General features: G+C 47.4%; 1 protein-coding gene across 6 annotated transcripts in view; it reads left to right on the top strand.

Annotated features, from left to right (window-relative positions):
* Positions 1 to 22,949, top strand: part of LOC143344622 (uncharacterized) — a 132,098-nt gene extending 109,149 nt beyond the window's left edge. For 2 of the 6 annotated variants that reach the window (XM_076770835.1, XM_076770840.1), the window contains exons 4-13: positions 3,216 to 3,862; positions 5,439 to 5,619; positions 6,798 to 7,089; positions 7,610 to 8,350; positions 8,652 to 17,934; positions 18,047 to 18,163; positions 18,406 to 18,522; positions 18,789 to 19,547; positions 19,677 to 19,835; positions 20,119 to 22,949. In XM_076770835.1, coding sequence (XP_076626950.1) covers positions 3,216 to 3,862; positions 5,439 to 5,619; positions 6,798 to 7,089; positions 7,610 to 8,350; positions 8,652 to 17,934; positions 18,047 to 18,163; positions 18,406 to 18,522; positions 18,789 to 19,547; positions 19,677 to 19,835; positions 20,119 to 20,247 — 12,425 coding nt within the window. In that variant the 3' untranslated portion in view covers positions 20,248 to 22,949. Of the gene's footprint in view, positions 1 to 3,215; positions 3,863 to 5,438; positions 5,620 to 6,052; positions 6,215 to 6,797; positions 7,090 to 7,609; positions 8,351 to 8,651; positions 17,935 to 18,046; positions 18,164 to 18,405; positions 18,523 to 18,788; positions 19,548 to 19,676; positions 19,836 to 20,118 lie in introns of those variants that run through there. The other 4 variants (XM_076770837.1, XM_076770836.1, XM_076770839.1 and 1 more) reach the window with 4 other exon arrangements.

Below are 22,949 nucleotides of genomic sequence, written 5' to 3'. Positions count from 1 at the left end.
TACGCGTTCGGTCTAGATACATGATTTTGACTAGCAATGAACTACATTCGTTGACGTACGCGTTACGTTGCGTTATTAACACGGGTGAACACGCCACTCGCGTTTAACATTAATTCAACATTGATTTAGATGCTTCATTAAGTACTAATTAATCAATATGCTCGTACGATTTCGTTAGATCGAAGATTTCTCGAACTCGATACAAAAAGTTTCGTATTAAATTTACTTTTTTTTAAATTTCCTTGTGTCAGAATCGAACAAACATTCTAATTTCTTCTGAACACCGCGAGCTTTTATATGGAATATTAATTTAACAACGCGCAGAGGCATCGAAGCTGCACGGACGCGCGAAACAATGAGTCAATTAGTCGCAATAGCATTGTCGATCGCGCGATGACGATACCAGAGGGACGGAAAATTAACGATAACGAATTATAACGACCTCAAATGAAGTTCGCAAACTTGGTGTCTTGCTTGATTCGTCGTTGAATTTCGCTGACTGTTGCAATTACGCTCGCAATAATGCATCGAATGATGTGGGTTTCGTACAAAATATTTTCGATCAATTTGACAAATTCTGAAAACGTTATTTCAATAAATTTATTATTCGTTTAATTATTACCGATAATGTGCTAGAAGATTGGTATTAATTGGATAACCAGTTGTTAATTTGTTTTTAAATTTGGGATTAAATATATCATAAATAAAAATTTTAAACAAAATTAAGTGATACGATCAATTTTATGCACTATTCGATGCAATTTCAAAATTTTTACAAAATAGTACATACCGAGGAATCTAATAGTGCACAAAAATTATTACAGTTAAAAACGCTTGGAACAATTTACATATTGAACAATAAATAATTTTCCGTGATTATTAAGCAATTAAATGTTTTTTGTAAAATAAATCTATCACGTAAGGCTTTTTTTCGATGCACGCCTGTTCTCCCTGCAACTGTGCGGTTGGTATTATTTTTTTTTGCACGGTTGACCAATTTCCACTGATTTCACACTCGTTGTTATTCCGGTGGCTTTCAATGAATTCGTTATCGTTTTTGTGCATTCTTCATTTTATTCTTTAATTGCTTCGGCGACCTCAATAATATGCCTCGATGTGAAAGTATCTTTTGGAGACTTGCATCAAAGCATGCTGTGTAAACTTTTAATTGCATTTTGTGGAAGACACTGTGCACGGTTACGATATAGCTTTTTGTTACTTTGTTGTACATAAGTAAAAACATTGACAAAATTTGGGTTAGCTTGTAAAAGAATATGGTCCCCTGAAGTTTTGCCTTTTCATCTTGCTTGGTACATTTTACTTTTTAATAAATTCATAGAAACATAAGACTGATTCTCAAAGACACTGAGCGTTAAGAGTTAAGAAAGTAAACGTAAGAAAGTATTTTTATATACACTGTCGATCGAAAGTATTATGTGTACGTTTGATGATAGAGAAAGAGTTCGATCTTTTAAATATTTATAGTAGAAATGTATTTAAGTTAAGAAATGCGATTACATTCTGTTAGTAAATATAAATTTGGTAATTATTCAATATAAGGGAGGTAGCTTCGATGACCTTGACCTTGATATAAGTTGCCAAGGACATTCTCCTCAGGACGCTTTAGCTGTCATTCGTTATTGTTTAAGCAGCTACTAATAATTAAAAATGAGGGGTGAAATGTATTTTTCTATATAGTTAGTATATGCCAAAATCTATTTAAAATTCCAATTCATGGGGGGGGGGGGTACTGTTTCTTTAAGTTAGATTAGGTATAATTAAATAAATTGCATTCAAAATATATTTGTCATTATTATTTTCAATTCAATACTGATTAGCCATCTATTATAAAAACTTCTCAATACTGTTTCTGTAAACATATACTACAGTTATTTGTAAGAGATTAGAGAAATTAAAAGTGTGATACCTTTCAAAATTTTAACTTGAAATTACAATATTTTCGAAGTCTAATCATTTTTTAAAAATGACGCAGTTTTCATTATAAATTATTTCTGCAGTCATTTGCATTATATTTATCATAAAAATAGTGATTAGTGATTAAAAAGTGATAGATAAGGCTCGTCTCTTACGATCAGTTTTTAAAAATAATGTCCTTGACAACGTAGTTCAAGGTTATCGAAATCGACGAGGTCTATAGTTCGGGCCACGATATAGCGAGCTCGTAAAGTCGGGTAGGCGTCAAGATAAACATGTTTCAGCTATCGGGGCAAGCGAATTGACAGAAATACGAGCAGATGAGGACCTTACAAAGAAATGTTTTATCCAGTGTCGCCATTTTTAGAGGCACCGTTACAGATCTTAGAAAGAAAAAAAGGACTCACTCGAGTCTTCGATATCTTAATTTACCTGGTCATAATATAGGTAGAAAATGAAAAAGGTAGTGCAGTTACAGACACAGAAAGATATTCAAAACGGCACCCTCAAGCAAGATGTCATGTATAGTTCGGGCTAGATATAGCGAGGTCGTAAACTAAACTCTTGAGAGTCGACACCGACTCCTTTTGCGTACATATGATTTTGTGTTTCAATTAATGAATGGTATTAAAACATGTAAATTCTAGTTACTGCCTGAAATATTTGGAATGTCTTCCTGTGTCCGTAACTGCACAACCTTTTTTCATTTTCTATCTGCAGGTAGTATAGCATAGCGTAAGCAGGTAAATTAGCACATTACCGACGGGGCATTTTTATTAAAACTTTACTATAGGATGATTTTAATAACATAGAATTCCTTCAACATGTGTATACTAAAAATGTGATAATATAGTAATTAATATAGTTTATTAAAATTTTCAGAAGTTATACGTGGATAATAGAATTGTTTTATTGTATTGTCGGAGGAATTACTAGAAAAATACACATTTGTCGAAGAACGAGAATACTCGTTTCCCGTCGGTAATGTGTTCAGATATAAGACTCGAGTAAGACCTTCACCTGTTACGATACCTCTAAAAATGGCGACGCTGGATAAAACATTTCTTCTTCCGACTATGGTCCAAGGCCCTCAGCTGCTCGTATTTCCGTCAATTCACTTGTTCCGGGAGCTGAAACGTGTAAACTTGTGACACCTACTCGAGTTTACGACCTCGCTATACCATGGCCCGGACTATACCTCAAAGCGAATAATTACCGAAATCACTCCAACGAGCACCATGTTCACGTTTATTAATAATGATAATTGTATCACTGCGTAGATTACATTCGTCGTGTTGTTCCACTAGGCGGCGGAGGCGGCGGCGGCAGTAGTAGCAGCGGCGTGCTACGACAGCACAAAAAGCAACGGAGAAAATCGCGAAGCGGAAGCAGCTCGCCGAGCGGCAGTAGCCGTTCCTGTAGCAGCAGCAGCAGCCGCAGCGGCAGTTCCGCCGGCAGCACTTCCGGGGGCAGCACGTCGCCCGGCAGTTCGCCGCACCGCACCGGAAATGCCGCCGTCACCGAGGACCGCAGGCCGTTGGCTATCTGCGTCCGTAATTTACCGGCGCGCAGCAGCGACACCTCCCTCAAGGATGGCCTCTTTCACGAATACAAGAAACACGGGAAAGTGACGTGGGTGAAGGTCGTGGGGGCGGCCGGCGACCGTTACGCCCTGGTCTGCTTCAAGAAGCCCGAGGACGTGGAGAAGGCCCTCGAGGTGTCGCACGACAAATTATTTTTCGGCTGTAAGATCGAGGTTGCGCCCTATCAGGGTTACGATGTCGAGGACAACGAGTTCCGGCCCTACGAGGCCGAGCTCGACGAGTACCATCCGAAAGCTACGCGCACGCTCTTCATCGGGAACCTCGAGAAGGACGTCACCGCGTCCGAGCTTAGGAAGCATTTCGAGCCTTTCGGCGAGATAATAGTAAGTTGCGTGTGTGCGCGGTTCTGCCTCGTTTCCCTCGGGATGCGATCGAAAACGCGCGGTACACTAATCCCTCGCTTCAAGACGGAATTTCAGCAACGCAATTGAGAAAAATTGATCGCGTGGAGAATGGCCACTTTCGGCCCCGTTTGGAGACGAACGTTTCTTGACACTCCGAGGAACTAAAAATATATGAAAGTGATATTTGAACGTATCTAAATGATTTCCAGGAGGGACCAAAATGGCCGTTTTCTACCATCCTTTACTAGCTGGACTTTAAAGCGATGCTGCTCGAGTATCTGCGTAGCTACTATTAATGGAAATTAAAATTTTTTGTTCTTTTTTTTTTAACGACAAAAGAATTCTTTGCATCGATAGGCAAATAATATCAATAATATGGAATATTATGTAAACAGCAAGTCCTGGATTAGGTGGTTAATTAGTATCAGAGTTTTTCGAGTAAGTTGAATACTGTGTAAGTCGAGTTGTATGTGTCCCAAAATTATGGGACTAACGGAAAGACATAATCCTGTATAATATCACGATTTCGGTCGCAGCCTGTATCCAACATTGAATTTCGTAAAATAAATCCAACTATTGGCTTTGATAATGGAAATATATTCGAAAACGAGAAAGGATCGATAGATTGTCAGAGTTGATCCTGTCTATGTTTGCAATTAGCGATTTACTATCCTTGTCTTAGGCTCATCCACCAGATAGCGTATCGTGTTATAATTGATTATCTCGCGTTTCGTTATAAAATTGATTGTTACTGTACCGACAGATATGTGAAATAATTCAATCGAAAACGATATATAAGTTTCAATGACTGTATTAATACGTTTTAGTGATTTAAATTTATGATTTCGTAATAGTAATAATGCTTGCGAACGATACCGGTATAAATTAAACGTCGTTCACGAAATATATATTTTGCCAATAATTAAAACTTTAGTAATACACGTGGCTCGAAATAATTAAAGATCCATATACTGCAACGACTTTGTCGCGTAAAGTGTATTAGCTGATTAAAAAAACTGAAATATAATGTGCAAATCGCAGATTGAACAGAAATATCGGCATATTGAAAACACTCTATGCCCTTAATCCCAGATAGTCAGAATAATTAAAATTGAACAGAAATACGATCTCTTAATTATTTTGAGCAACGTGCTTCTACATAAATAGAAAGTAAACGTAGAATTTTACTACGCAGGGTGGTCCATAACAAGTACCTCGCATTCTAAGTACTTAGTTATAACTGTTACCTGTAACAATAATTGTAATTTATTTAGCTACATTACTATTATAAATTTTATTTGTTTGTTTCATTTCTCAAAGATCACCTTGTATCAATTTCGAAATAGTATGGCTAATGAAACCTTGTTCATATGAGAGTACTTGGATATATTTTTTTTCTTGAAACAACGTTCTCACGGAGGTATTAAAATTTTTATGGAACACCCTGCGCAACGAACCCAAAAATTGCACCACCAAAAATTGCGTCAATATTTGAGTATCGAATGGTTAGCGGTACAAGCAGGAAAGTGAATACGATGTTTCTTTGATCTTACAGGAAATAGATATTAAGAAACAGGGCGCGGTGTCAAGCTATGCTTTCTGCCAATACTCTGACATCGGTAGCGTCGTCAAAGCTATGCGATCGATGGACGGCGAACACCTGGGTGCAAATCGAATAAAACTTGGATTTGGAAAGTCGATGCCCACGTCCTGTGTTTGGGTCGATGGCATTGGAGGTAATTATCATAAAGCGTGTTTGCAACACCCCTTTTCCCGCCCAAAATTGGCTTCTCAAGAAACTATATCGACATACGATTCATTTTTATCACACCGAGCGAAATAGTAGCTGCTCCGTTCGAACAAATTACGAGATTACTTTGAGCCGTTAATGTATCGATAAGTCCTCGTTTCCTTGAAACTATGCTCGACGCCAACTTAGTTGGCCGCTCAAGGCCATCGAGGGGTAACCCCCACCGTACCGTTTAGCTACTCTGCCGCTCTATCTCACGTCTCACGACAGTACATAACATCAGTAACGAAAGAAATAGGGACGTCAGGTTGCAGGAGTTCTGTTCGACGTGAGCTCCGAAGAATCAGGGTCCTTCCCCCCGCTCTGTCTCCGTCGGTTTGGTACAGAAACGCTGGCTGATGCCGCGTTACGTGTGCGTAGTAGCCCGTACGAATAAGTGCAATGCGGAATGTAGAGGGGGACGAAGCCGTGTACGCTGGACTAAGACGACGACCGTACGTGGGAGAAGTAAGTTAATGTAAGAGCGCAAGAAGAGGGCAGCAAGAAGACGGGCGAAGGTTGCATCGCAGTGATACTATTTCGTAAGTCTAAACGTGTTGTTCACGCAAGAAACATGTATGTAACAATACCTTGTGTGTGTGCGTGTGTGTGAGGGGGGGGAGGTAGTTGGCGACGTCACACACAGTGGAGACGCGGCCTTGAGCGGCCAACCAAGTTGGCGTCGAGCATAGTTCCAAAAGGGCGCGGCTTACGCTTACCATAATTTTCTTGTACGAAACGTCCTGTTCCACGTAACGCTGATTCGCGTTTGCAACTATCTTGTACAAATAGACTGATAATTTATCGGCGATAGAAATTAACGCGAAGCTGGTTCGATGAGAGAGTTGCCAATAGCGTCAATATTAGTCTCGGGGTCCATGAGAGGGGGTGTGTAGGGGGTACGGAAAATTTCCTGCGAGCTCTGAAAAATGTTTTCGGCGTCTGTGCGCGTGTCATTGGACCGTAGCGGATAATAAACGGATCGACTAATGGAAGGGGCCCATAAGAAACTTTGTACCCCCTGATAAAATTCCTCTCAGAGGCCCTGGTTATAGTAATTATGTTGCACGATAAATGAGCGCAGTCGAGCCGTATAAATTTACAATTTCTCGAACGTTCTTTTAGATTGTATGTCGGAAAAGTACCTGAACATGCAGTTCAATCAGTTCGGGCCGATATCTCAGGTCGTAGTGGATCGTGAGCGTGGGCACGCTCTGGTCTTCTTCGAGCAAATCAGTTGCGCGCAGGCCGCCGTGAAGGAGATGAGGGGAGCAGCGCTTCGCGGACGCCGGCTTCAAGTGGACTTTGCTTCCAGAGAGTGTCAGGAAACGTTTTACGAGCACCTTGAGCGGCAGGGCATCGCTGGTGAAAAACCTTGGGACACGAGGCCTTCCCCAGCGACGACCTTCGATGTCTCGTATGTATACTTTTTAGCGCATTATGTAGTCTTACTCGTAACACTACATTCTGGATGTCTCTGTACGATAACGCTAGAAGACTGAAACTTCTTAATTTATCGTAAACGTGTGCTCATGAAAGATTAATCTCTTAACTCTGGGCTCATTAACTTTTACAGAACTCACTATCGATAAGTTAGCTTCCCCAGTTAAGAGGTTAACATTTATAACGTATTGTGGATGTCTTGCAAGCTATTCGATCACAGAGGTTGATAATTTGTTTCGAACGACCTGTTGATCGAATGTCTGGGTCCAGACACCTTATGTATATTGCAGGGAATAATAAAGATCAGTTCTTAAGAGAACATTTTGTGGCGTCGCCTTTTGTACTCGCCACCAGAGGGCTGCGCTCTTGCCTCTCTCGCAAGCGCTCGACTGTCGATTTTCTATTTCACCCGAGTCTGATCTTTCTTTCTCCCCGCGATACATTACGGTCATACACATGAGAACATGAAAATATAGTACACTCGTTATTTGAAGGATTCCTTCCAGGCGGGAGCGTAGTAGTTTCGACACCGGGATGACGGTATCAAACTCGAGTAGCAGGTTCACCCGTTACGAGACGCCCCCGAGGTCGAGAACGGCGAGTTACTCCCGCACGTCTGGAGGCGGCAGTACGCCTGGTGCCAGTCCTGCACATCCCACCGCGATGTCCCGTAGCAGTAGGAGGTCCTACCAGGATACCTATTACGACGGCGACTATAGCGAACCGGCGCCCCGTCGGTTCCGCAGCTACGACGAGTTCAGTCAGGGCAGCGGGGCCAGTCACGACGACTACCAGAGCAGCGTGCTGGGCGACGGTAAGCTCAACGACGACGACTGCCCGCCGCCGTCGCGTCGTCACGCCGTGCAGAGCGTGGTGACCAGCGTCGAGCCGCCAGCGCCGCCACCGCCATTGTTACCGCCGCCGGACATCAGACACCTTCAAAAGGAACGGGTGCACCTGTTGGAGCAGCTCGAGGAGTGTCACAGCAGCGGCGACGAGGTGGGTTTCGCCCCGAAGAAACGAGCGAAACTCGACGGAGCATCCACGACGATACTGTGCGAGGACGACGAGCCCGAAATCGCGTCCTTGCTCGTCACCTCGCACTCCAGTAGAAAAGGCATGGACATACGGCGCGTCAGCGACAGCAAAGTCGTGGTGCATCATGGGACGAGGAGGGGTAGCTGCGAAGGCAGAGGTCCTGGACCTTGCAAGCGCAGACGCGACGTTACTAGCAGGTATGCATCGTAATCATACAATCATCATATTTGCAGACACGTCATTCTTATACAACTTGATCACCGACAATATTTCCCCAATTGTTAGAGTTAATATTTAAATTCTAACGTCCATTTCTCCCTGATGTAAATAGGTTTACGTTTGGGAGCGGTAGATCTACACAATCGTCTCTGTTTGATAGCGAATTCTTATTGTATCACTTTGGATTTCTTTACGGGAACTCGTGATCATGCTCTGCTACTTTTGCACACTAATGGGGTCCTGTCTGAATAGAAAGCCAACGAATAATATCTCTTGCAGGCATCACGAGCACCACGATGGATCGCGACCAGGAACACCGTTGGTCGACGAGAGGCCCGAGAACTTGGTACCCAGTGAGCCGCGGCGGTTTCGCGAAAGGAGTCACGAGGGGCCTCTGTCGTTGCCGTTGCCGAGGTTCGCCGCCCAGATGCTGAACAACAACAACAATAACAACAACAACACCAGCAGCAGCAACAACAACAGCAGCGGGAGCAACCGATCGAGCAACGTCAGTCTCGCGAAAGTGGCCAGTCCGCCATGCGCGAACCTGTCGACGGTGCCCAGTCCGCGGACAGCGCCTCAACCGCCGGCTTCGCCGCCGCCTCGTCATCTCAGCCCGAGTCCAACGAGCTCAGACAGCGAGACGGCACCGCAGTCGCCTAGCCTTGAGGAGAGGATACGGTCCCTCGACGAGAAGTACGAGAAATGGTCTGGTTCGAGGGCGCTGAGCGCGGCTGGCGGCGACGCGCTGGCCAAGCTCGACGCCACCGCGTCCGAACGTTTTAGGTTTCGTCACAAGCTGCTCGATCTGGACCTGCACGAGGTGCAACCGTCCGACATCGTCAAGTCGGTTCTTGCCAAACGGAGTGTGTTCGACGAAGACTCTAAGCGTTTAGAGAACTTTAGTGAAAAGTACGAACCGAGAGAGTTCACCGGCGTTCTGAACGTCGGTTCGATGATCGGCAGTACGAGCGGCCTCGCGTCCAGCGGTGGCTGCACCAGCAAGGTCTGCTTGCAGTATCCGTTTCCTAGTCATCCGCCGGTGCAGCTGACCGGCGGCGGTTCCGCGCAGATCGGCATGAGTGCGTCCCTGTCCTCGTTAACGTTCACGACCACCATGTCCTCCGCGCTGAAAACGGATCCGCGGACAACGGTGCAGCACAACTGCGTACACCCAACACCGGCGACACCTATCACACCCGGCACATCAATCAAAACCGTTAGTCCCGAATTGCCACCGGTTTCGCTGCCGATCGGTCTCGGTAGCGGGACGGCAGCCAGTAGCGGCAACAGTAGTGGTTTAACGTCAGCTAGTAGTATTCTTAGCAGCAACGGTAGCGTAAGTAGTATTCACGTTTTGGGAGCATCGACGAGTCGAGGACTGACCACCGCCGCTACGTCGACGCCCACCGCGACGACCGCGTCCATCGTCGCGTTCCCGACACCCACACCGATGACGACGACCTCGGTCACCGCGACGGCGGCGACGACGACGACGACAACGTCGACGACGCCTGCGACAACGACCGCGTCCAGCACGGTGTCCTCGTCTAGCAGTCAGTACCAACCTTCCATGTCCAGCGCCGCGTCCACGGTGCCACCGTCTTCCACGACGTCCTCGTCGAACTCTTCCTGCTCGTCGTCGTCGTCTTCGTCCGTGGACAGCTCTCGGTCTCGTTTGAGGAAGGAAATCGGCGGCAGTCGGGAGAGCAGAGACTCCCGCGACAGCAAGGACGGCAGGGACTCCAAGTACAGCAAGAACAAGGACTGCCAGAGGAAGTCGCGGAAAGAGGACGCGGACGTCGAGAGGAGTCGCAAGGATCGCGAGGAGAAGGACTCGTTGGTGAACGATGTCGTCGAATCGGACGGTCACGCGAGGGAGTTCAAGGAGAACAAGGAGGTGCGTTACGAGAGGAAGGAAAGGGAGGAGAAAGAGAAAGAGAGACGGGAGAAGGACGATCGCGAGAGGCAGGAGAGGAGGGAGAAGGAAGATCGCGACAGACAGGAGCGCAAGGAACGCGAGGAGAGGCGAGAGAAGGACGAAGAGAGGCGGGAACGCGAAAGGTTGGACAAGGAGCGACACGAGAAGGACAAACGTGAGAGGGAGGAGAGAGAACGAGAACGAAAGGAACGGGAGGAGAGCGAGGCTAAGGAGAAAGAGAGACGAGAAAAGGAACGTTTGGAACGCGAGAAACGAGAGAGGGAGGAGAAGGAACGTCAGGAGCGCAGGGAACGGGAAGAGCGGGAAAGGAGGGAGCGCGAAGATCGGGACAGAAAAGAACGGGAGCTTCGATTGGAGCGGGAGAAGCAAGAAAAGGAACGCGTCAGGAAGGAGAGGGAGGAACAAGAGAGGCGGGAAAAGGAGGAACGCGACAGGAGGCGAGAGGAAAAGGAACGTCTCGATAGAGAGAGGAAACGCGAGAGGGAGGAGAAGGAACGATTGGAACGGGAACGACGGAAAGAAAAAGAGGAACGAGAACGGGCGGAGAAAGAAAAGCGCGAGAAAGAGGAGAGAGAAAGATTCGAACGCGAGAAACACGATCGCGAGAAGAGGAGGGATCGCGAGGACCAGGAGAGGCGCGAGAAAGAAAAATCCGAACGCGACAAGAGGAGGGATCGAGATGACAAGGACAAAGATAAGAGGGATCGTGACGAGAGCAGACGACAGCCCACCGAGAATCATCTTCATCAATCCGTCTCTCAGTCTCAGAATCAGATCTCACCCGCGCCCGTGTCCATCAAGCGACGATGTTCGTCGCAGGACGGACCAACGGAGGACGAGGCGAAACGCATGAAGATCTCCGAACACTGGAGGGACAGGCCTAGGCAGAACAGAAGGTCGGAGGATCGTAAGCATCGCAACGACTCTCATCGTTCGAGTCGCGACAGCAGAGAGAGTCGAGACAGCAAGGAGAGCAGCAGCGGATCCACGCAAGCCCAAGACAGCAGGGAGACTAGCCACGGGGAACTTAACAGGGAATCCAACAGAGAAAGCAGAGAGAACAATCGGGACAGTGGCAAAGAGAAACAGCGAAGCAAGAAGAATCGCTCGGAGAAGGAGTCCAGGGAACGAAGCCCCAGGGTCTCCCACGAGTCTGATAAAGAGTTCTTGTCCAGACTGGAGCTCTCCAAGCGCAACGACTCCAACTCGCCCAGCGAGCAGACGTCGGTAGGTTCCAATCACTCTCGAGAGATACAGCAGCATCATCAGCAACAGTCTTCCATGAACCTGCACAGCGACGTCGACGATCCTTTGTCCACCCACGATATGGAGGTCACCAGGCATCCGTTGGCCACGGACACGGACAGTGACGAGCCGAAGAAACACTCCATCTTTGACATTGTAGACGACGAGCCTGCTTACATCAGCATGTACGACAAGGTGAAGGCGCGCTCGACGAAGAACATGCAGAAGCTCGAGGAGGAGAAGCGTCAGGTGCGTCTGAAGGATAAGTTCTCGCAGCTGAAGCAGAGTCGAGCGAGACGAGAAGAGAAGAAACAGAGCACGTCCTGGGATGGGGACTCGGTGTCCAGCAAGGCTCTGACGGAGGACGAGGCGACGTCCGAGTCCGATTCTGCCAGAGCGAAGTCCCTTTCCAGGAAGGGCTCGCGATCTCGAATTCATTCCGACACCAGCGAGGAGGACGAGTCGTTCAACAACAAGATTCGCAAAGTGAAGACCGAGAGGTTCCTGGAGAGCGACGTGGACCTCGGTTTCGCCGATACCGAGGAGAAACACAACCCTCTGGAGACCTCGACCGTGGTGGTGAGTCATGCAACAGTGAAGGAGGAGCCGCGCACATCCGACGACGACGAGAGAATCTCCGTTGCTTTCCGCGGAAACCATCCCGCCATTGTGGTGAACAACCACGAGAGGGACTCGCGCAAGAAGTCGCATAAGAAGAAGCAGAAACGACAGAAGAACTCCATGTCAACGGAGGACAGTTTGAAGAACGAGTCGTCGGAGAGCATCGAGCACAAGAACAAGTCCAACATCGTGACAGGGAACACGGAGTGTCGACCGAATCACACGTCAGAGCCGGCCGTCATTACCACTCCCACCACGCCGGGAACGACGGTTTTGGAGAACACCAACGAGGAGAGAATACGGTCGGAGAAGAAGCAACGGAACAAGAAGGATAAAAGGCGAGATCGAAACGGCGACGAGAAGACGAAAGCAAGGAGAAAGAGGCTCAACAGACAAGAAGTTAGAGACTCGCAGCGAATGGAGGACATTTTCGGGCCGCTTTCGGACGACGTCGACGACGGTCCATCCAACACCTTCTTCAACCACCTCGGTAACATGGCACCCGAGAACAACGCGTACGCTACCGACAGCGACGGTGGACACAGTCCCGTGTTGGACGTGGAAAGAGTCAGACGAAAAACAGAGAAGAAACGGCGCCATCAACCCGAGGACGAGAACAGCGTCGACCTAGCTGAGGCGGGACGAGAGATCGAGGCGAAGCTCCTGGGGCTACCAAACTCCCCTAAATCTGGTATAGTGTGTACAGAGAACAACGATCACGACGTGTTTCGATTTACCGATGACAACGACAGCGTCGAGCCGTCCACGCCGTCCACGGTACCGGAGAAGGTCAAGGAGAAGAAGAAGAAGCGGAAGAAGTCGAAAGAGGAGCGCAGTCGGAAGGATTACCATCATCATCACCACCACCACCATCACCATCACGAGAAGAGCGGCGAGTTGCCCTACTTGGGTGCGGATCCCAGTCCTCCCAGAGCCAGTAGTCCGTTGATCACGAAAACGATGTCGCCCACCTTGCCATCGCCTAGAGACACCTTGTTAAGTCCCATCCCGAAAGTTACGTCCAGCGTGGCGACGGTACCGTCGATGTCCCCTCCGGTCGCCAGCGGTGGCATTCAGTCCTCGAAACCAGATAAGAAGAAGGACAAGTTCATACCCGGATTTGGCATAGAGATCGACGAAACCATCCACGAGAACGCAGTGAAGAGTATCTCTGAGCCGGAGGAACGCGAGGGAAGTTGCCAGCCGCGCAGTGGCAGAGAGGAGACCGACGTCGCAGCGCCCACGACGCCTCCAGCGCAGACGGAAGACAAACCACGAGTCGCCATTTCTCAGGAAGAGACGGAGGACGCTGTCGCCGCGTTACTGGAGGAGACCTTCGGCGGATCTACGGAGGACTTCTCCTACGAGGGCGAGGAGGAGGATGCTGAGGTGGACGACACGGTAGGACAGCAGCCGGAGGCGCCTCAGGAAGACGTCGAAGAGATGCAGCAAGCGGTCGAGAGTTTGAACGCCTCCGCAGGGGAAGGCGAGACAGATTTGAAACCAGACACTCCTCAAAGCGAACACGATCTGCAGATAGACACGGACACGGAGGAGGACCCCAACTACGAGACCTTCGACCTGACGCAGCCGCCGAAAACGCCAGACATTCCATCGTTCTACAAGTCGCCTACGAAGACCATCAGCACCGTCGCTGCTGCAGCTCCTCCATCCATAGCTGTAGCAGAGAAACCGGTCGAAACGCGAATCGCTGTACCAGCGAAGCCTCAGAGTCCACCGGCGTCCGTGATCGCGCATTCTTGGAACCTGAACGAGAAGCCTCGCGAAGTCGTCAAGGCCGTGCAGCAGCTAGAAACCACGGATACGACCATCAGCCGCACCAGTCCAGAGAGAATAACTACTCAACAGGCGCATCGTGTCTCGACGTCTCCGCCACCGCAGTACAAACAGCCAGCTCTGGGGCCGTGCAGCGTCCCCATCACCAGCGAGACGCCCAGAATCGCAGCTGCCAGCCCCAGACCACCCAACACCGTCCAGTCATTGTACCAGAAACTGCCCGTGTCGCCACAATCTCAGATGGTCCCGATGCGTCAGGCTTCACCCAGGATGCAGAACATATCCACGGTGTCTTCCTCAGCTGCCTCGAATCTGACACCTCTACCACCTCTAGTTCCATCGAGGATACCGCCTTTGGTACCCTCTCAGCTGTCACCTAGAGTCTCGCAGCCTCTGTCGCCCAACGGACAGTGGTCGAGGAACCCGTCGTTGAGTCCTCACGTGCCCAACGTTGGGAAACCGTCACCTCCGCCGGCGAGAATCGCCGTGAGCGCCACAGTGTCCTCTCACAGACCGGAAACACCTTCACAACAGATCTATTCCACCGCGGCTACCCAGCAGCCGGTGATTCAACACGCTCCAGGGATGAGAGCTCTAGCGCCCAGTTATCCTAGGGGTGGCCTACCACCGTTAACGTTGAATATTCCACACCGTCCTTACATGCCAGTGAAGAGCTCAAGGGACTCGGCCCTGGGTGGTAAATCCGTAATAGAAACGTTGCTACCAGTCAATCCTAACGAACCTCCGCAACGCCTAGAAGAGCCTAAATTGTCACCTGCCGTGATCCCCGAACCCACGAACAAAGCGTCCACGTCGCCCAAAGTACCATCGCCCAACCAACCGCCCACGTATATTCCTGAAACGGCCAAGATCGAGATCAATGCTAGCACGTCCAGCCCCGTGTTCGGAAAACCAACCACCATCGCTGACACCTGCACGCTCACATCCAGATCTCAGAAACAAATGCCTGGTTCCATCACGACGGATAATAATTTATTGTCACCTAGACAGAAACAAGAACTGTCGAGTCTTCAACTTCTCACGACGCACGTACCGCGCTCTTCGACCCCGAGTCCTGTGATAGTGGCGCATGGACAATCTCATCTGGTTCATAAATCCGTGGTGCATAGTATCGGAGCATCGACGGTCGCTACGACCAACCAGCCGCTGATCAAGACTGTCGTGCCGATAGTATCGCAACAGATTGCTCCCACTGTCCCTGTAACGGTACCTGAAGAGAAATGCATCATCTCGCAAACGTTACCTTTGAGTACCGCTCAGAGGCACTCGCCTGTCTCGCAGGGTAATCAAATTCCCAAGCCGCATATTCCTCTTGTATCCACCGTTTCTCAAGCCATCATAACCAGAGCAGCGCCATCTGTCGTCTCAGCCATACCGACGCCAGCAGTGACCGAGCAAACTAAGATCGAATGCTTGGAGCCTCCCGAACAAGAACTGGAAGTGGATCCCAATGCTCAGATGACACAAACCGCTCAACCCATGCAGCTCACTCCGCCCATACAGCCTACGCAGCCGATGGACATCGTGAAAGACGAGCCTGTCGAGGTGAAGCACGAAGAGACGCCGATCAAGGAGGAGTTCCCGAGCACCGAGTCCGAGTTTCCGCTGAAACAACCGTGCGCGAACGAAACGAAACCGAAGATAGAGCAATCGGACCCGGTCAAAGTCGAGAAACCGTCTTGCATACCGAAAGTAGAGGCCACGGAGAACATCGTCCCGAAGGTGGAGATCGAGACTGTTAAGTCTGAGCCGGTCAGCGAGATCAAGGAAGAGGAGATCACGAAAGAGAACGAGGAACCAGAAATAGAAGAGGAGCCTGCGGAAGATCCGTTGAAAGAACCGAGCACGGACCCATTGGCCATCGACGTGTCCAAGGAGGATCCAGCCGACAGTAAAGAAGACAGCGATTACTGGTCAGCGAAGGAGGTGAACATCGAAAGCGTTATAAAGAAGGTGGACGCCCTCTGCGATGGCGAGGGCAACGACGGTGACGAGGAAACCCAGCATGGTCCGAACTTGAGCAATGAAACGCAAGAACAACCGAAGAACGAGCCCGAATGGTTCGGCACAGAACCAACGGAGAACGAGAGCAAGAAGAACTTCTCGACAAACGACGAACAAGACGAGGGCGTGGAGACCTGTGAGAGCGAGTCGACGAGGAGTCGTCGCAGCAGAACGAAAAACAGACGAGGAGTGAGCAGTCGAGGTGGAGTTACCACGAGACGAAGCGTCAGGAACACGACAACCTTTCCTCATAAACGCGGTAGCAAAGCTTCTAGGGGTAGTAAACATCACGTGGAGAAGAACAAGCTTCCGGCCGACGTTTACGAGTTCCACGACGACAGCGAGGAGGACAACGCTGGACGTCCGCGACTGATTCTCACGATCAAGTCTCCGGTACCGAGTCTCGTCGGTTCCAACGCGCAGCCAGCAACACCTATAGCCGCGGTGAAAGAAGTCCCACCGGAAGAGTTCGTTTCTCCAGCCGCGAACACGAGGAAGTCCAAGAGATTGGCCGAAAGAGATGGAAGTCGAAACACCATTGACGACGTTATTGAGGATGTCGTGCGTGGATCGGCTGCGAACAAGGGTTTGGCAGGTGGAACTACGGGTGTTCACGCTACCAGGCGTAGTACTAGGCATAACAACGCCCCACGCAACGTGCAATCTACGGTGCAACTGACGGAACCTCGAAAGTCGACCAGAGGTGGACGCAAATCGATAAGGCGAACATCGGAGAACAATGACGATAGCAGCGAGGAGAAGGTCAAGGAAGTACCACCACCGCCTCCGGAACCTCCAAGCAAAGAGGAAGTTGCTCCAGTTAGGGATGAACCACCGAAAGTGGAGGAGACGAGTCAACCGAATCCACCGCCCACGCAGAAGCCACTTTCTCACGAACCGATGACGCTGATAGACCCAGTGACTGGAATGCTGATACCAATGAGAGAGTCGGAAGAAGGTCAATACATTCCAGTGTCTACGGCTGCGGGTCAAATACAAGCTGCAACCAGAGCTGCTGGAATGATCACTGCTAATGCAACGACCGAAGCTTTGCGACCAAAGCCACCTCAAATCGAGAACTTAACGAAACCTGAAGAATCGAAGAAGGAACAGACTGTGGAACCAGTTCAGACGCCACAGATCCAACCTCAGACCAGCGTGATCACGAAACCACAGTCCCCAGCCGTTCAGGTCACTTCTACGGCCAGTATAGTTCAGACGGTCACGACATCCACAACAGTCGCCTGTATACCTGCAACAACAGTGGCAACGACAATAACAGCACCGCCTATATGCACGACGCAGCCAAAGCCTACGAGTCTGAAAGCACACGTTCTGAACGCTAGCAAATTGGTAACACCACCCGTGCAACAGCAAATCGTTATTACCAAACCTACGGTTCCCAGCGTGCCTAGTCAATCGGTGGTACAGAACATCGTTAAACCGACGCAAGCGGTCCAAGGACTTCATCTACAGATACCTAGCGGCAGAGTCGTTTCTCCCAGCCTCAGTCCACGCACGAAGCAGGCGCCTCAGATTAGTGCAGCGAATGGAAAGAGTCAGGGTCAACCCATGTCACCGGTTCTCAACAACACTGGCGTTCCACCAAATCCCAAACAACATCTATTGCAAGCCGCCAAACAACAAGCTTCCACGATAGTCAATCTACCTCAAAAGCTACCGATGAACGTTCATCCAGCCAGCGTGACACCAGCTCCAACTCCCAGGATACATCAACCTGTCTCGCAACCCACAGCTTTGAAAGGCATCAATGGTCAACCGCATCCTATGAATCCGAAGGCCCATTTGCTGCAAGCAGTAGTGCCACCGATAGTCGCTGGTGCCGTGGCGAGTCCACCTACGCAACCACATCTCATGAACCCGCAACCTGTCGGTGTGAACTGTTCCAGACTTCCAGCACCAAAACCACCGGTAAGGATGTTCTTCTGGCATTCAGACTTGGATATATTTTCCACCAGCTCAGACTCATAGTCCATAAAAATCAAAGAGAAAATATTGACTTTCATTTTGAACATGATTTCAGGTAACGGGAACGATGGAACCACCAAAAGTAGAAGTATCTATGTCTGGTTGCATTATGGTGCCAACAGCGAGCCCTCAGTCACGCGGAGTACCAATATCGAGTTACGATGGACCATTGGTAAGCAGAGTACATGCATAACGTATAGACATTTGTTATTTTGAATCGCGTATCAAAGATAGTACAATTAAATATATAATATTTATTCATCTTCCATGCTTATTTTACGTCCAAATGAAATTAATCTACCCTCGTATAGTAGCAAGAAATTTAATATACTAGATTTTGTGTGTAACTATGTGAAATATACATTTTCTAAAAAAAATACAACGCACAGACTAACTTTGCTTGGTTTTGGCTAGCATGGGAGTGCGGGTGCTGCTCCATCACCAGGGGGCCAGTACGGACTTGTTCCCCCGCATCGTTCCCAGAGTCCTCCATTGCCCCCACCTGCCCATCATCATGCTAATGCTTCTCAGGTACTTACTTATGCTAACTTTCAATTAAAGATACATTAATGTTCGGATTGAGGCATTTAAATACACTTGCGTCTGTATTTACGTTGATACCAGTGCATTTTTAGAGTCGTAACAGAGATATTGATTGCTAAACTAAAGAATACATATTTGCCGTTGGTTGACCAGTGTTATTAGTGTGTAATATGCTACAGAAAATACGTATTATTTTACAAAATATGCATCCCAGTTTCTCTGAAAATAATTCCAACCGAATTTATTCGTTGCAGGGAGACGTTGTGAACCATTATGGAGGGCTGACAAGAGGCGGAGAACTACCACCGCATTATATGCATCCGCAAGTGCTCCAGTATCAGTATTTACGTGCCCAGCAAGAAGCATTGACAGCTCCACGCATAGCGTATCACATTCCAGGAACTCGATCTCCTCACCTACCGTTGGATCCGAAACTTGAGACTGGTATAGAAGACAGTCACAGTCCGCCGTTAGAACTGAGACGAAGCACAAGAACGCCTCAAGATCGTACCACCGACAGTCCTCAAGTAGCTCAAGTTTATATGCTGCACGGCGCAGCTAGATTACCGCCGCCACCGCCTCAATATAACGCAGGAACGAATCCAACCTTAACCGGAGCGCCAGCAGCCGCCAGGGGTGGTTTCTACGAACCTCCGCCCGCGCATTTACGTTCTCAATATCCAATCGCTGCCAGCGAAGCACCGAGCGATAGAGCCATCACGCCCGACAGGCCTAGGAAACATCAAGTCGTCACTCCGCCTCATGCTTCGCAAGTACCACCGCAAGCTGACTCGTTTCAGATGTTGCTTCAACGTTATCCGGTCATGTGGCAAGGGTTGCTGGCACTTAAGAACGACCAAGCAGCAGTACAAATGCATTTCGTGTTCGGTAATCCAAACGTAGCAAGAGATAGTCTACCTTGCAACAGCGACGGTTCTACGCCACCGTTGCGAATCGCTCAAAGAATGAGACTGGAACAAACGCAGGTCGAAGGTGTGGCAAGGAAAATGCAAGTACGTATCTGAAAGTCGTATTCTAATTCGAACGTAGCAACGTTTGACGTGCGTACGATATCAGCCATGGAAAGAAAGAAAATTATTCAAAAATACGAGTCATTCATTTGTTTAATTTCTCTTTCACAGATGGATAATGAACACTGTATGCTACTCGCGCTTCCATGTGGTCGGGACGAGGTAGACGTGTTGCAACAGAGCAAGAACCTTCAAACTGGATTCATAATGTATTTACAACAAAAACAGGCCGCTGGAATTGTTAACATCGCTGCGCCAGGTTCACAACAGGTGTGTGATAGACGAAATAGAAAATATCATCTTTTAATATTTTCAGTGCGAATAATTCAACGTCGAGTCATTTGTCGAATTCTAATGATCCGGTTATTAAATTGAAAAGCAACCGCAACAATTAGCGGTCGCCCGTTGCTCGTATTGCAGATAATCGTTAGTCATTAGCAAAAAAAAAAAAAAAAGAAAAAAAAAATGCTGGATAGTATTCGAATGAACGTGTGAAGTAAAGAAGAAAGAAGTGCGATGCAATAGATAAAACTGTAATGAATTTCGTTTACAGCCTGCGTATGTAGTTCACATCTTCCCGTCGTGTGACTTCGCGAATGAGAGTTTGGCGCGAATCGCGCCGGACCTTTTGCACCGGGTCGCGAAGATCGCCCATTTGCTCATCGTCATTGCCACGGTTTGAGGCCAACCGGTGGTCTACTGGATTACAATCTACCTGTGTCTCTCGCCTTCACGCGCTATAGGACGCTTCGCATGTGGCATGAAGCCTGGAGTGTCCCTCTGATGGGGTGCAGAGTCGTACAACAAAAGAAGAGAAGTACTCTCGAATGGAAACGGTTTTCCCCTCTGAAGAAATATCAGTGACAATCAAATGGATTCTGGCGAATTCGTGCCGATTTATAAAATCGTGGGCCTAAAACGAGGTACGGGGTTGTGTGACGACGAGAGGCTAGCGCGGTCGATGCGTGACCATCCACCGTGCGTGCCTTTCTTCCAATGTTACGCGAAGGCGGGCCCATTTAATCGAAAATGGCTCGCAGTACGCTCATCACTGGCAACTATTTGTAAGATCGACCGACGTCACTCTTGGTCTTTCTGACAAGCGGGTCAGGCGCAACCCCAGCCCTTAGTGGAAGACCTTCGATTAAAAACCACGCGATGTCCTCGAGGAAAAAAAAATAAACTCACACTCGTCCCTCCTAGGTAAACAAGTAAACACTACCTACCGTTGCTCTAGATGGACAGTCGATTTCGTAAGTAAGAAATAGAGGAAAAAAAAACTAACGTACCCCTACCACTATACGCGAGCTATTTTAAGTAAGGCTTAGATATTAATGATACTGTGTAAATTATAAGCGAGCCAGCGAGGGCATAACTACTGTGATTTTAATTATTTAACGATATATGTCTGCGTAAAGACGAAGAAAACAAAAAGTAAAAACAGATAAATGGTGATCGATTACGGTCCGCGCGGTATGTGATGTGTTTTTTGTATAATACTGCTCTATATAAATACCTATGTATTATATTACTGTAACAATAGTTGCTGCTGCCGCTGTTGCTGCCGCCGCTGTTGCTGCTGCCGCTCGTATCGAACTAGAAAGTAAAAGTTACGATCTAGACCTCTAGTGAAAAAAAAAAAAGAGCGAAAGGACTACCTAAATAGCGTTTATCCCTAATGTAATATAATTTCCATAGCAGGATGTAACATATTATTATCATTATTATCATCTTAGCACTATGTACATTATAAAAATTTTTAATATTCTTATTTTGATTATTATTATTATTATTAATTTTAATTTTATTAATATTACTACGGTCATCATCATCATTAGTGCGGCTACTATTATTATTATTATCATTATTATTATTAATAATATTATTATTATTACTATCACTACTGCTACTACTACTATACTACTATACTATTATCATCACTACTACTACTATTATTATTACCACTACTCTACTACTACTATTATCGCTGCTATCAATTATTATTAACGTTATTACATCAGGCTAGTTAGAACGTACCAACCCGCACATTTGAAAGAAGGGGCTTAAAGTATGTCATACTGGGAAACAGATAACAGTATGACCGATCTCATTGACCATTGACGTCGCCCCGTTCTACACACTTCCATCCCCATTTCTCTTACCCCTTGTCGCCTTCCGCGCGATGTGTCATAGACTCTTTAGCAATCGTGTCGAAGATAATAATGCGCTTACGTGTATAGACCAGAAAATTACACTATATCACACGGAGCCGTGAGAAAAACATATTAAGTAATATAAAGAAACTTACCTATTTACGATATTATTGCTGCTGCGTGTAGGGCGCATGCCTCTAGAGAATAACCTTATGTAAAAGTATTAGGGATGGTCAAAACATATTTTATTCCTTAATACCGCGTTCAATCGGTTCCAAAAGAAATTCGTTCTTTCCAAGTCGACGGAAGAGGACTTGTAGATTTTTTCCTTCGTTGTTATCGTTGTTAAGGCTATCGTCGTGATTAATGGTCATCTTTTGTTTTTCATTTTTCTTTACCGTTCAACCGATATTGGAAACGAGTATGATGCACGACTACGTTCCGTTTTACAAACGGGGGGGGGGGGGCTGCTCGTGATGTATTACACCGATATAGAGTCGACGACACGCTAAAGCTTTTAATTTTCTTCGATTTTCTAATTGACACTTTGGTTTCCTCGACGTACGAACAATGCGAAGCGGTAACGCGCGTTGTCCAAAACCATACTTCTGTTCTGACGACCCCTAAGAAACCACGATTAATTTAAGGCAGCGCTGATACTCGTGGAGAGCGTGTGCATGTACAGTGTAAAAGATGCGTTGTGCATATGTACAGTGTAGAAGTATAAGTGAGCGAGCGAGATGATAAGTATAAAAAAAAAATTATATATATTACAGCTACGGATAAGTATAATAGGACGCGAACGAGACGCTCACGCCGCGGTATTTTTCGTTCATTTTTCAGAAAACGACTGTTAATTCTGTTTCCTCTCTGCCCTTCGTGTTTTCCCCATTTCGACCCCCTTTTTCTCTTCTGCTCTTTCTCTTTTTCGTGGTGGTCATTTTATATATATAGATATATATATATATATAGAGAGAGAGAGAGAGAATTCAATTCCCGCGGCATGCGTGTCTGCCTCGTGTCTTATCTATCTTGTAAAATATCTGTGAATATTATGATTTAGTTTCTTCCTATTATAGGCTACTGGTATACAAAAACGTTTATGTTACTACTTACTTAAGGAAAGAAATGTACAGATATCACCATTTTTGTTTTGTGTTTTACTGTAGTTATTGATAATTATATGGATATTAACGATAATAATAACTATGATTAAAAAACTTCAGCACGG

This window comes from Colletes latitarsis, chromosome 8 (genome assembly GCF_051014445.1).
Source record: "Colletes latitarsis isolate SP2378_abdomen chromosome 8, iyColLati1, whole genome shotgun sequence".
Classification (NCBI taxonomy): domain Eukaryota; kingdom Metazoa; phylum Arthropoda; class Insecta; order Hymenoptera; family Colletidae; genus Colletes; species Colletes latitarsis.
Note: the sequence above shows the minus strand (reverse complement) of the source record. Positions and strands in the feature narration are given on the sequence as shown.